The sequence below is a fragment of the Acanthopagrus latus genome, chromosome 8 (genome assembly GCF_904848185.1).
Source record: "Acanthopagrus latus isolate v.2019 chromosome 8, fAcaLat1.1, whole genome shotgun sequence".
Taxonomy (NCBI): domain Eukaryota; kingdom Metazoa; phylum Chordata; class Actinopteri; order Spariformes; family Sparidae; genus Acanthopagrus; species Acanthopagrus latus.
Window position 1 is genome coordinate 7,022,029 of NC_051046.1, and position 15,334 is coordinate 7,037,362.

Below are 15,334 nucleotides of genomic sequence, written 5' to 3' on the forward strand. Positions count from 1 at the left end.
AATTATCTCATAATTATTGTTTTTCAGTACTTTGATAGATACTTGGCACTTTCATTGTTTTGCTGTCTTGACCAAATAGGGATGGTCCCCAAAAAACTGATAGTAAGTGGCAGTTGCTGCATCAGAGAATGAAAACTATGCGGTCACTGCCTTAATCCTTTTATTAGGAACATGGACTCTGAGCTTAAGTAAACAAAATGGTCCAGTTTAAGAGTCTCTGCTGACATCGGTCTAACATTTCTTGGGTCTGATATGGTTTATTTTTTTATATGGTCAATATTGAAAATACTTATAATATCTATTGAGGTATGGGTGGATAATACAGTTTGGATTCAGGGAAATTGTGATATGGCTTACAGTAAATATTGTCTCTGAATTTGCATTATAGTGAATTAAACAATACATGGCTCTTGTATAAAGATTTCTTAAAACTTTGTTTTGGTTTAAGGTAGCTTTCAGGATTGCATCTGCCCCAAAAATCAGGTATTGGTGCAGTCAGTGTGCTCATCATGTGCAGTTGGCTCATTGCAGGAGATATGCTGGCAGTTAGCCCAGCAGGAGGCTCCTGCATGACAGCTTCTATTGAGGAATTAACATCTCATTGTCATTGGCAATCTGAGATGTTTAATTGGGAAATGTGATGATTTCCAAATGTTCAGCATCCAGCAGCCCTAGTCAACGTAATGCTCTCAATTACTGTCCCAGTTTGTTTACACATTGTTGCATTTTTTCTTAACATATTATGGCTCTTCATACGTAAACTATAATAACACCTGTGAGTCTCACTTTACTAATGCACCTCATGCTTTGTGATAGCAGTTCAAAAGGTTAGGGACTGAATATTAGCCATTATATGAATGTTTGTATGATAGTGTATACAAGTGTTGCAGAACTAGGCATGTGTTAGCCTTGAGTGTAAAAAATACTGTCAGATTATATGATTTCATTTTATGTCGCTGGGAAGCACGAGCTGGATGAGACCCGTGCTGAGTGTGACTTCTGTCTCACAGAGATTACTGATCACGTTAGCCATGTTCACGTGAAGCTAACATCTGCAGCCATTAATAATAACTGCTACAGCAAGCCCATCTGCGGAGGCCCTGTCAACCTTGCCGTTCAGCTCTGAGAGAGGTGTCTGCAGCACAGTCAATAAATGCCTTATCTTAAAGCTGCTATGTATAAGCAATTTTATAGTAGATAACAACAAACAGAAACAAACAAAAAAACAACATAGAAATAAAACTTCCAGCACCTTGAAATGAGGATGGATTGAGACTGCATTATCCGTTGTGGTAGTAGTTTGTGCTTGAAGGCATGAACCCTGATTCCCCACTGTAGCATATATTTGATAACATTAACTTAAGCCTGGCACAGTGACATCCTTGACCTCCCCAGCATCCCCATCCTGCCTTTTAAGCACTGTGGTGGTTTATGGAGAGATAGTGCAGTGCATGGTATGAAACAGGTCTTAATTGGCTGGCAGGCTTTATGAAGTTCTCTCTGGGGAGCCCCATTGATTATTAAAAGGCAGGCTGCATCAAAGAGCCAACTGCCACTCCAGCAGCAACCCTAGAAACACAGAGATCAACAAAAAAATGATCATCCAGAGCTTCCTGTGGTTATACAGAGAGAATTTCTAAACAGACAGACAGATAGCGAGAAAAGGAATTGTGTGAGAACAAGAGGAGACAGTATCAGGGAAAGATATGAGGAGAAAAATCAGTGAGGATGCCGCGTGGAAATGGATTTTGGTACACACAATTTTTTTTGTCAGTTTTCGTCTGTATCCCTAGAAATATTCCTTAGCCATGTACTTTACACACAGCATGCTTTAGAAACCTGTTTGATGGCTTTTTGTCAGAGTTCATCAAGAATGAAACATCAGTTCTATTTATTTAGTTATATGTATCTGCTTTGTTTGATCTAAATCATTTGATTTTTGATCAATATGATAGATTGTTTGCATGTGTCTGTGTTGCTGCCTGTAAGACAAGGTGGTACCACAAACCAGTGTTAAAAGTGTCACATCAGCTCCAGCGATGCGTTGCCTAGACTCCGTACAAAATCTTTCCTGACAGAGCGTAGAAATAGCCGTGTCCTCAAATGTACTCTTTGCAGTCTAGGCAAAAAGAAAGAGATGCAAAAGGTTTCCCATAACATTAAATTTTTTCTCGCTGTCACATTTCCAGTCCTGTCTGCAGGGGTGACAGATTGAAAAGCCATAGTGAAGGAGCTTGCCAAGCAGGATTTCTACTCTGCCAACCAAATCAAAACAAATATTGATATCATAACTCATGACCAGCATAACAGTGTGATTACCCTGCTGTGAGCCTATGAATATCCCTGTAGTTTTCATGTATGTCAGCTGTGTGTGGTGGTGGTGTGTGTGTGTGCGTGTGTGTATAAAAAAAAAAAGGGGGGGGGGGGGGCACATCTGCGTCAGCCCATGTGTACTGGATAGAGACAGTGGCTTTGGGATGTGGTGCAGCTACTGTAGAGTATTGATTCCAAAAGCTTTTAGCGCATGGCTAATTTTCCATATGGGGTCTCTGCATGTGGCCCCGGGGCTCTGAATAGGTCAGGCATTGTTTTATTTACACTAAGCAGCTAATCTGTGTGAGCTGGCTGTGCACGTGTGTGTATGTGTGTGAGAGGGAGAGGGACTGTGAAAGTGTGTCTGTTGACAGTTCTGATTTTGAAGGAGGCTACTGTAACGGATAATAGCTTTATTATAACACACACACACACACACACACATCCACGCCAATATATGATGATACACATGCTTCATGTATTACACTAAGACTGAAAGTGTAATTTTTTGAAAATATTTTTTTATTTTAATTTTAGAGTAAGACATACAGTTTTTTTTTGTTTGTTTTTTTCAGCAAAATTGTTCTAGGTTCTTAATCAGATGTTTGGTGGAGTCCAGTATTTCTATTAAAAGCGATAGTTATACTGTTGCAGCTTGGTAATGCCTCCTCACCAATTCCTTCTTTTAGGGTGCCAAAACATTTCCACATTTGATTAAGGAGAAGAGCTTACTGCCATATGCATCCTGTTGTGTACACCATAGTCCTCTACAACAGATGTTTGTCCTGTTAAACATGAAGCTGCCTTGCCACTTTCCTTGTCAATCAACTTCAGCCTGTCAGCTGGCCTGGTAGAGGGGGCCTGCAGTCATCAGTCATTAATGTCCAGACTGCATCTAACCCACCAGCTTCCTCTTTGTATCTATCAGAAGACTGTTAGTATAGCCTGATAATGCCAAAGCATTGAGCCATCTGGTTATGTAACAGTCAGCATCTGCCATTATGTGGGTGCAAAGAGAACTGTCACTTCCCTTTTGACAGCCTTGTTTCTAATGCCTCAACTTCCCCCCCCACTGTTCCTAAAGTGTCATCCACCTCAGGTGTACCCTAAACAGCCCCATCTCCTGTTCTTGGAGATCAATCAAGTATTGTAGACAGACAATTCAGTTCCCCTTCCCTGATGGTCCATATCTGGATCAGCACAGATGGTAGCATTTAGAAAAGACATGCTGCTTTCAAAAGCCTTCTACTGATGCAGGGAGACGGCCCCACTGCTCCCTCCATGAAGTAAAATAATGGATAGAGACACAAAGAAATAAAAGGAAGGCTAAAAGAATCAATACAAATCACAATTAAATGAATCTCAATATCTAATTCCCACCCAGTAATATCACATTTCTCACACTAGCTTCAATCCAGGATAGAGTGCATGTCTGGATAATTGATATCCATCATACTTCATTATCTTTATTCCAACTGAAAAATGGATATCTGCTCTCTTCCTAGGTCATTCCTACTGAAAGAACAATCAGCTTATTAAACCTGGTAGTCTAAAAAACACTTACAGCAGACAGGTAACCAAACATATTCTCCCTTTTTGTTTGATGCTTCTCAACCGTAACAACAAATAACCTTCATTCAAATAACAGAATAACAATGTTTTAAGTGACAGAAAGATAAAGTGTGCACTTTATGTGTGTGCGTGTGTGTGTGTGTGTGTGTGTGTGTGTGTGTGTGTGTGTGTGTGTGTGTGTGTGTGTGTGTGTGTGTGTGTGCACAAGTGTGTATGCGTCTGCATGTGTGTGAATAAATGTGGCCCCGGGTGACTTCAGTTTGTGAGTGGCCATGACATTTGCTTTACCAGGTGTAGAGGAGCGTGAAGCAGACTCTGATGGGGCCTGTGAACAGTTATCACATTTACTCCAGGCCATGGGCTATGTGGCTGGTTTGTCAAAGCTGACTGTATGTAATGCTCTCCCTCCCTCTCTCCCACCTTCCTTTTCTGTCGTTCTTCTGCTACCCTCCCTTTTTCTTTCACGCTCCTTTTCTCTATACTTTTTTCTTGGCCCACTGACTGTCTCAGCCACATCCTCTCTGACCCTCTCTGCTTCATGCTACCTCAGCCAACTGTTTACCTTTATCTTCCTCCCTCCCTCAGCCCCAGCCTCCCTTTTTTCCAGTGTGGAAGTCTTAGAGGGGAGCAGGTAGGGCTGGCTGAAGGCTGGCTGTGGATTTCAGGAGTGTTTGTGAATGTCCTCATGTACAGCTCTATGGCAGTGACTTTTAAAGCCTAGCAGATGTTTCAGATACACGCATACATTGCACTAGATCCATGCACACACTGCTCCGTATAGTCATGAATTATTCACTTTGTTTTCACTGGGCTGGAGCGCAAGAGATGGTGGTGAGAGGGGATGGGGTGAAAGAGATCTGAGCAGAAGAGAAAAGAGGCAGTAGCTGTTAGCTGAGGCATGGGAGCCAGCCTTCTTATAATTCTAGTCCACTCTCTTAATGTTCCCAAGCAATTGGACTTAGACAGAATCTAGACTGCAGTGTTAACCTATAGGTACACTCATAGCTCCCAAATGTTTTTAAGTTAGCTCTGTTGCCAGCTAAATCTCTAACCAGGAATGCGAAGCATTACATTATGCTATACACGTTATCAGAGGTGCAGGTGAATTTTGTCACTGTGCTATTATAGGGAAGGATGATAAATGATGATATGGAATTATTATCCAGGCCAAGTTATGCCACTGTAATTTTTTTCCAAGCCAGATTCAAGGTCCAACTATTTCATTAAGTGGTTGAACCATTGCCAAGTGGTGATCATTTATTCATTTTATGCTGTTTTCAGAATGGAATTAAAAAAAACAGCACACCTTAAGTAGGGCTGCAATGTTTAATTCTTACCATCTTAAAGTCTATTTATTGATTGTTTTACAATTTGGAGGTTCATCGAAGTAAATGGTTGAAAACAGTTATGATAATCTCCGAGAGCCCGAGGTGATTCAAATTATTCGATGATCAAAATAATTTCGATCCCAATAATCTTTTTAGCCAACCAATCATTTTAGCCGCAGTTATACACATACCGGAGTAATGCTTTGATCTGAGATATGGAAGTCATATCATTCAAGATGCACTAGTGAAATTAAGATGAAAAGATGTTTAATCAAGTTGAATAAAAACAGTGTACTGCATTTTGCAGTTCCCTGTATCTTTCTTTTGTCATTTGTCCTACCAGCTAACTTGTTCCTTGTATGTAGATCTCTTCAAGTGCCGTTGCCCACACAGCTTATTCTTGTATGATGCAAGTAGGCTGAAATCCCTCCCTGGCCCTGCCCCAGCTATCTAGGGGGATCATTATTGCTTATTGGCAAGGTATCATTGGTCCCTTTGCCACATTCCCAGAACTTAATCCTTTTAATTGTTTGATCCGTTGTTAGTTAATGTGCAGTTCATGTGCATTCTCATAATCAGTAATTTTAAAAATGTTGCATTCTGGCTTCTGACAATAATAAATACTCAACTGAGCAATTCTGAAAATCTTGATATGTGGTTTGAAATAAACAAAATGTGTTGGGAGATAATCCATTGTGTCAGCTTCAGAGTCTTTTGGCCAACGCTGTAAGGGCACAGGCTGCTTTATAAAAAGTGAATATTGAGCTACACTGCAAGGCCTGGGGAACACTTATTAATTTTCCTTGCTCGAGAGACCTGGCAGGCCGAAGTCGCGTACAGGTAGAGTGATCTTCTAAATCCTCTAATGTATTAGGTCTGCCTGCCATGCTCTTTCTCCAGTGCTAATGGGATTACATACTGTAGAGTGTCCAGCAGTGGCAAAGCACTCACATGCAAACCTCTGTAGTGCATGGAAACATGTACACACCCTCTACTGGGTGATTACAACACAGCCTTCAATTTTCAATGAGAAGGAAATGTCTGATTTAGAATGATTTGGGGTGCACTCACACTAGGCAATCCAGAAAGTCCAGTTTGTTTGACTAGTGTGAGCGCTCCATGCAGGGTACACTTTCTTTACCCTGGTACAGTTGTTCATGCACAAGCACAAGTACACAACTAGAGGTGTATGTACAAGAGGTAACCATGCTCGGGCCCAGTTTGGGCTGGAGCAATATGAGTGCGGGCCAGGGGAGGAGGGACAGCCGTACTTCGGCCCGTTACTGAGCAACTGGGCCAATTGTGAGTGCGCACTTGAGTCCATATTTTCTTCCAACCAGGCAAAAGGCATGATTCTGTGAGCCAAATTACTTTGCTCTCAGCTCAGGTAAACAGAAATTATTAGTAAACACATGTCTCCAAATGATTCAAATTGATTAATGAAAAGTATCAACTCTGTGACTTTCCTGTCAGTTAAGTCTTTTCACAAGGTCTATGAGTGTATAGGATAGCAGCAGGATTTGCTTTAAACTATTTTTTATGAGAAGCTCTCAGCAGGACTCTGAGGCTTCTCTGATATAATGAGGTGATATTTTGGCTAAAACTATCATGGCAGGAAATCCAATGAGACATACTGAAACTTGACAGGCAGAAAAACCACTGGCAGAAACTCTACCCCCTCATAGCTCTCTTCCATCACACACTGCAATACTATTTGTTAGCGCATTGCATGGAGTCAGAATAGCTATCCCTTTGTTTGTATTTCTAGGTCTTGTTATCAGCAGTTTCCATGTCTTTTCTTGGACAACTTCACCAAACTTTTACCTTTACTGTGAGTGTGTGTGTGAATGTATCAAGTAGCTGTAGAGCTTTCATCACTTGTATTTTCCCTGAAGAGCTTGCTTTAAATTCCAGCCAACAAGAAAATGTCTTGGGGCTGTCGGGTCAGCCTGAACAATGATGGCACTGTGAACACAATGGAGCATAGCACTGACTTAAGATCACAATTAATAATTTACAGACCTGTCACGAATGTTTCATAGCGCACTTTCCGTGCATGAGAAGCTCACTTTGGAACTGGTATAGTTGAAACCCCAGTGTTTGTTCTACACACCACCTAGAGTTCATGTACTAATCTCTTCTGATCATCTCCACAGGTATCTTGAGTCCTATGGTTCAATTAAAAATGACAGCATGAACTGAATAGGCCAGTTCCTTAAGGGTGTTGGCAGATCAATGTAAAAACTCATCTTCCTTTTTAAACATCACAGTCACAGACTTTGAAATCGCTTTGGGATATCTGTTTTACATCGTTCTTAGATGGAAATCAACATGCAATTGAAATTTATCGCAGTCCTAGTCTTCACAGGGCCCACATGATGGAAGTGTAAATGAGAACAGTAACACATGTGAGAATGAGTAGATCTCCCATGAAAACCTTCTTTTAATGGCAGCCCGCTTTGTCAATGTGTCGCTATGCAACAGATAGATAAAGTGAAGCATGAAGGCCAAATCCTGCCCAACATTGATCTGAGCAAACAATCCCCCATCCTGTGCTGTCCTGACGTCACCACAGTGTCAGTACACTACAGCAAGAGCAACAGCATGTGGAAGCAGCTGTATCACACTGTGAACATTGTAGCAACAGTATGTGCAGGCTTCATTTTTTGTGTGTTACTGGAGATACAAAGTTGCTTAACATCTGCTGAATTCAACATACTGAAAATGGGTAACATCAAACTAAAGTGAAAATATTTTGATTTCAACAGTCTCATTAATGAAGTAATAGTGCAAATGTTGTATAATGCTGTCCAGCCATTCTGATTTTGGTCTTCTGTTTTTGTTTTATCCACTCTGTGAGGGTCCAGTGTGTGGGATTGAGTGGCATCTATGGGTGAGATTGCAGATTGCAGCCAACTGAACACCCCTTACTTCACCCTCCCCTACAGTGGAACTAACAACAAGAAAAACCAAAAATAACCTCTTTGGAGCCAGTGATTTGTTTGTCCATTCTGGGCTACTGTAGAAACATGGTGGTGCAACATGGCAGACTCCTGCTCCCTCTGGAGATATCAAAGGCTCATTGTAAAGTAATGAAAAACAATGATTCTCACCTTCATGTGATTATACACTAATCAAATTATAATCATGAGCATTAAATTTATACCAGTTATACCGATTTCTGCCCTCTCATGCCCCGAAATCCTCACACTGGACCTTAAAAGACTAAATGTGCCTCATTTTTGTCAAATTGCTTAGAGGATAATCTCCTCTGCAAATTACAGATTACAGTTTAATAATTTTACACCATTCAGTGAATGTGATTCACTGAATTCTTGCTCCATCTCCACATCTCTTCTCAATTCTGTCCCGAAGTTCCCCTGGTACTTATCTTGTCTTTTTGTTTTTACCCTTCTCTCTCTGTAATCTCCGATTACCCCCTCCTCTTTGCCCATTCCCTCTCTGCCACCCTCCTTCCCTGCCTCTCTCTCCCTCCCTCTTTTTCCCTCCCAGGCGAGTGATGCACGCTACAAGCAGTGTGTGAGCAACAGCCATCGGTGTGTGTGCGTGTGTGTGTGCGCTCGCGTGTGTGTCTGGAGAGAGAGAGAGAGACATAGACCGAGCCCCTAACACGGAGCATGCCTCTGCGTCCGGCAGCCGGCAAACATGAGCCACCCAGCCCTCCACGGCAGGACCAGCAGCAGCAGCAGCACACACACACACACTCACACACACCCACACACTCTTACACACACGCAGCAAACGGCAGCCAGGGGGCCAGCACTGACAGCGGCAGCTCCCGGGAAGAGGACAGCGGCGTTCCCTTTCCTGTCGGTGGTCTGGCTTTCCGTCCCGGTGCAGAGCGGAGCCACAGTGCAAGAGCACCCATGGAGGAGCCGACAGGCAACACCGTGGTGATCCGCATTGGAATCCCAGACCTACAACAGACGGTAAGAGCTCGTTCTTTAGCCACTGCTGGAGAGAGGATAAAAGAGAGGGAAGCTGCCTCTCCCCCTTCCTCGCTTACTGGATGCTTTCTTTTCCCTCTGCTTTATCGATTCTGCTTTATTTCTTTCAAACATTCTCTTCTCTCTCTCTGTCTCATTCTCTTTTTTCTCTTTCTTTGCCATCCTGTCTTTATAACATTCCTCGATTTACTCTCTATTTCTTTCTGTCTGCATACTTAGTGGCTGTATTTACTTGCTGTCTTCTGGGGGTTCCTCTCCCCACCGCCTATTCCACTGATGTCTCGCTAATAAATCTACCTCTTCATTAACTGGGCTTCAGCTGACTTTGACAACTGGCCACTTAGGGCGAGAGCGGGAGAAGGGGAGGGGAGGTGGGGGGGAGAGAAAAGGCATCACGAACAAAGATGTCTCTGAGCGGCATCATAAATCCACAGGAACACACAAAGTAGGGAATCAAGGTAGTTATACCTGAACTGTGAAACTTTACCTCAGCCTCTGTCTGCCCCTTGCTGTTGATGCTTTGTGTCCATACAGGAAGAAGGATCCAGTCGTACATTCTTAATGAAATCTTTACGCAGGAGATGTAGCCCGTGTCTGTGTAGGCTTGCAGCTGCTGGAAATGCAGAACCATTAGACTGTGACATTGATCCTTTCCTCCTTCTATTCTCCCATTTTCAGTATGCCTTTCCTTCTCTTCACAAAATCGCTTTGATTCAGTGTTTGCCTTTGTCTGTATTTGTTTGCTGCAGAAGGTGGTATGGAACAGGGCAAATTTCGTTCATTTGCTAGCTCTGCTATTGTAATTTATTTGGATATCCTGCCTGTGTTTGAGTAATTGTTAGGACAGCATAGCCATTCTTATTGAATTGTTTCTTTCAGTTGTTTGAAAGCACTTTCAAGTATTGTAGTCTTTACTGTAAAGTGAGGCCACAATTTCCAGTCAGAGGTTAAAACAATCTTGAACAGAAAGTGATTGCCTGGAACTGCACATAAATGCAGAGAAGAAGAAACATTTTACCCTTCATTGATTGTAGAATGAAATAAAGTGTTAGCAATTCAACATAATCTCTAACCCAATGCATAGTCTCTCTCAGTCCTTGCTCTCTCTCCCCCTGCCAGAAGCACACAAAAAGATCACACTGTTAGAGAGATACGATGTGACGTTTTCTATATACAGAGCATCAGATTTCCACACATTCTACACATAATCTACTAATGGTGCTGAAATAAAAGATTCAACTTTTCCAGACAGTCGCCGCATTTTTGTCTTCAGGTGCTCAGTCGGCTTTCTGCAGGAGGCTTAGTTGGAGTCTCCCTTCGATACTCTCTCTAGACATTGATGGCAAGGGCAGGAGCCTGCCTTTGTGTTTGTTATTGTTGATTACCTCATTGTAGTTGGCTACTTGGCTGAAATGACCCATTGTATCTTAGTGAGGCTCCGGCACTGCATGCTAAGAATAAAGACAGGAAATAAAAGGAGAGCAGCTGAAAAGAAAGCATTCCCCTAAGGTGCTGCAGAAAGGCCGTCTGTGAACAAAAACGATTTTCAGTCGAAGTGAAACACACCAACATACACTCACACACACATTCAAGCATGCACATAGATGTCATATGTACACACACAAAGATGTGCTGTATGCTTGGACGTACAATGCGTCCAGTATAAGGACAAACAGTCAAGAACACAGACAGTGCAATATAGTCTTCGATAGAAAGACAAACAAAGAGAAACTCTCGAAGTCTGACAAACAAACATGGAGGCAGATGACAGATGGCCAGATTCTGACAGTTTGAATCTTTCATGGAGCAGTCAAAAGTGACTTGTGTATACTCTGAGCGAGCAGGAGATTACACTAGAATAGTCCTTCCAAGGTAGGATTACACACCTCCTGCTGTGTTTCAAGCCTGGATCAGGAGAATGAAGTGCCATGCAATGATAACGCCCGGCAACACTTTCCCTTTTTCAGCAGCAAAGAATAGGAGGAGCGAGGGCTCATGTGGGAGGAGTGAAACCTCAAGTTTAAAATGGCTTAATCCTCACACTTTCTTTTTCAGTGCATGGCCTAATTTGCTAGCTAATTAGTATGGAGTGTTGGTATTGTGTGTTTTTATACAGAATTTCTATTCCTGACTCAGAACTGAGGAGCATCATATTTTCATTTCATCAATTTAAAGTAGAACTTAAAGGGGATATCCAACAACTTTCTTCCTGTAGCATATTCAAGTGGAATTATTGATGGCGCTGCTGTTGCAAAGACAACTGGATCAGCACCTGTTTTCATCAGAGTAGCAACTACTAACAACTCAGGACAAAAAGTTAGATACTCATTGATCTAGTTTAAAATGGAGATGTGAAAGCACGTAGTGCCAGGTAGCCAGCCTGACTTTGTGGTGGTAGACAAAATTGCATTGTGAAAGCAAGGTTTATAGTATACCATACACTGATGGTGTCTTTATTCCATCGATGAAACACAGCCTGTGTTAAAAGTCTTTTATTGTGCTGTTTGTGGTGTGTTGTGAAGTAGTTAAGTGAAGTAGAATTGTCAAGTGCTGTTAAGTTGGATGTTGCATTGTTTCTTTGTTAGTTTGCTTTTGGTCTCAAACTTTTTATCAATTCTACTTCATTAAGAGTGGTTTCAATAATTAGCCATACCCAAAATGTAATAGGGATTTAACTTCTGATTTAGACTAAGGAAAGTCAAATGTTACGTGAAAGTTTTGTCTTTTCAGTGCAGCATCAACCACCTACTCTGTCTTGACAGTAGGAGAGAGGAAAGTTGCATTTGCTCTGGATACCACCATTTTTTTATTCAGTCTTTTGTGCAAATTATTCTCAAAGATAGTGATTTTTTTTTTTTTTTATCATTGGTAACATTTGTCATTCATCATATCCAGCATCATCAAATCTCTATTTCAATGATTGGAGCAAAAAGAGACAGCTTCCCAATACTGCTAATGGGTGCCATTCATCTCTCAACAGAGGAGAGGCAGACACTGACATAAATAGCCTGCCCCACTACACTTTACTCTTTACCTGCATTCATCCTTATTCTTCATTTGTTTCTCCTATTGCTTCTTTCAGTGCATTCCTTCTCCTTTTTCATTTACAGAAGTTGAACAAAAATGTCCTTCTTAAGTCAGGGACCATAGATCTTTGCTATATATTTGAGGGTTCTGCACAGTATGTTTACTGTTTGGGGAACCATTTGTTTCTCACTTGTGAAAGTCCAAGATCTCAACTCTATTATTCTCAGCTCTATTATTCTCAGCCCTCCTTTGGGATGTGTCTTATCGAGAGAAACAGAAATGGATGGCTAGGGTGGATGGCAGCCCTTACCAAGTGCCAATTTTGCTGTGCACATAACTCACATACTTGGTTGTGCCATGTTGTTCCTGCTTTCGTCCTTTACCTTCATGCAATTTGCAGAACTTTCTCAGCACCGTGTTTGCACTGTCTGCAACTATGGTCTTGTGTAGTGTGGTTAAACATTGGTCCTGTTGACCTGGCGTTGAATCTCTGCTCTTCTGCAGCGAGTGTCCCTATGCTGTCCTTTCGTCTGACCTTTTTTAGCCATCGGTAGGACTTTTGATTATGCGCAACCATCTCTAGCCGCTCCCATCTTCCCGTTTAGGAGATTGGCTTTCCAAGGATCCTCTTGCTCCTGTTCTCCCGATCTGCTGCTGCTGTGAGGTATTCTCTGAGTACTTTATTTTCAGAAGCCTTTTTACTGATGTACTTGTGGATGCTTCATGTTTCATTCAGGACAACGGCCTTGACGCTTACTAAGCCCTTCTCCCTCTCTCGAACACAGATTCTGGATGCTAAAATTTGGACACAATTTCCAACATTATTTATGTGAATCAAATCAACTACCCAACTAGCCTTACAGAGAGTAGGAGGTCAAAGGAGCATGTAAGCCAGAGAGTTATGGCAGAATTATAACTTTAATTCACGCTGTACTTATTTTATTGCAAAAAAAAAGCAAAAACAAAGCTCAACAACAATAGCAATTAGCTGCCATAACTTGAGGTTTAAGAAGTCCTCCTTTGATATAGAGGGATGGTGTGGTGAGTAGGCTGTAAAACTACAGATATAGATTTTAGTTTGATTGACCACTGTTTTTGATGTATTCTAGGAAGGCATTTGTGTTTGAATAACTAGTTGTTTCAGGTACTTGTAATCATCCTGTTTGCAGTTCGTGCTATGTAGCCTTCTGATAGTTTGATCTCTTTAGTCCCAATTATCCATTCTTAATTAACTCCAATCCGCTCGCACCTTCAGTCTGAATGACATTCTGATGTCATTGTTGTCGTTCCAGGTGAAGTGAGTTTTGCCTTAGCTATTCTGAGTGGGAGCATGCTTATTGGAACTGGTTTATTTGTGTCGCTGGTAGGACTGACCCTGTTTAATCGATAGATTGTGTGGTTGGGTTTTATGCATGTGTGCAACCAAGATTTTAGTGGCAGAAAAAGTTGCTATTTTTAGTGTTTAATACTGCACTCTTGGACTGAATTCCCAATGTATAAAACTGTGGGATTTTTGAGCTGAGACCAACATTTTTTTTTAAATGACCATGCTTGGGATTCTTCTCTAACACAGTACAGTATGAAGGTGTATGTCATACTAGCAATATGTTTCTGGAAATTCTATTAAGAAAATAACCATTCTGAAAATTCATGCTACTTTGTCATGTATTTAAAAAAAAAGTTTTTTCTAAAGATTTCAGTAAAGTAGCCCTGGTCTATAAAGGCTTAAAACAATCATAGATCTTGTCAGAAACAGTAAAGCAAAATCTCTTCATGTTGATAAATCTCTAAAATGTACTGGTATACTGTATATCACCATATCACCCAATCTCTGTCAGACCACTTGGGCTCATTGTAATCAGATGACAGAACCAAAACATGACAGAAACAATTAATGACAATTCATAGCATGTATCACACGACATGATTTGGATGGACGGTAATCCAAACTGAACAAGATGGTTGAAATAGAAATGAAACTTGCCATTTATTCCACAGCTGTTATTCCACAGCTGTTAAACAATGATTTCCTTGGTGCCCTACAGTAGACAGTGACACTGAGCACCATCCAGTGCTGTTAGTTAGCGTCTACTCAGTCCTCTGTGATATCCAATTCTCTCCAATTCCTCATGTGCTTGTTGTTGGATATCTGCTGCTGTGCTGGTGACTGGTTCGTGCTCTGGGAGAATGCAGTGTACTGCTTTCAGATCTGTTACCCACTGAGCATCGGTGGGATGTGATGATTGGTTCTCCCGTATCTTCTTCAAGCAGTCTTCACTTTCAGCGCTTGGTGGGTCTACTCTTGCTGTATTTCTGCATTGCAGCAGGTACATCACTGTAGATCAGAGCATTTATCATTTTCGCCTGTGCTTCTCTGGTGTTTCTCTTAGTCTTGCTGCCAGCATTGTGAACCTTTGTTTAACAGTCTCCAGGGCCTCAGTTATGGTCATCCCACTGTAGTTCTTTAGCAGGAGCTGTTCTTGATTACTACACCTGTGCTTTTCCAAGGATGACACTGGTTATATCTTACTTTCCTGATCTTGTGGCTGATAATTCCTTGTATGTGGTAGTGATGATTGTGACATCTCCAAGGTACTCATCAGTTCTGGTAAAATGTTCAGTGGTAGTGGATGGAAACAAGCATTGATTTGCATTTTCTCAAAATTGGGTTGAAATATGCAAAACATTTGGATTTAAACCCGGCTACAGCGGCATTCTCTAACCATTCTGTGTTTATATCCATCTCATAATTTCATGTCTCATTATGACATTATGATTCCTTTAATTGTTTCCTTTTTTGGTCTTTATTTTCTCTGCTTCCTCTCCCTTTTACTGCCCTATCCCCTGTCTTTCATCCACACTTCATGTCGTTCCCTCTCCACATCTGACTTGAGTTTTACACGCAGCAGTGGTTTGACGGTTCTCCCAAATATGTACAAGCTCGCACACACACACACACACACACACACAAACACACACACAAACACAAACAGACGCGCACACACAGAGACTGACAGAAGCAGTGTTGTATCAGTGATTGGTGGTCATCAGGAAAGCCTCCCTTGTCCCCATGTTGCTATTTTTAGCTTCATTCACGTTGGCAGCAGACGTGGCTAGCATATTCCT

The 15,334-nt window shown here is 41.6% G+C and overlaps 1 protein-coding gene across 2 annotated transcripts in view; it reads left to right on the plus strand.

The window, feature by feature from the left end:
* shank3a (SH3 and multiple ankyrin repeat domains 3a) overlaps positions 1–15,334 on the plus strand; it is a 170,446-nt gene that overhangs the window by 20,171 nt on the left and 134,941 nt on the right. For both annotated transcript variants that reach the window (XR_005076449.1, XM_037107024.1), the window contains exon 3: positions 8,727–9,163. Coding sequence is in view for 1 of the 2 variants with exons in the window: in XM_037107024.1 (XP_036962919.1) it covers positions 8,852–9,163 (312 nt within the window). In the remaining variant the exon portion in view is untranslated. The remainder of the gene's footprint in view (positions 1–8,726; positions 9,164–15,334) is intronic.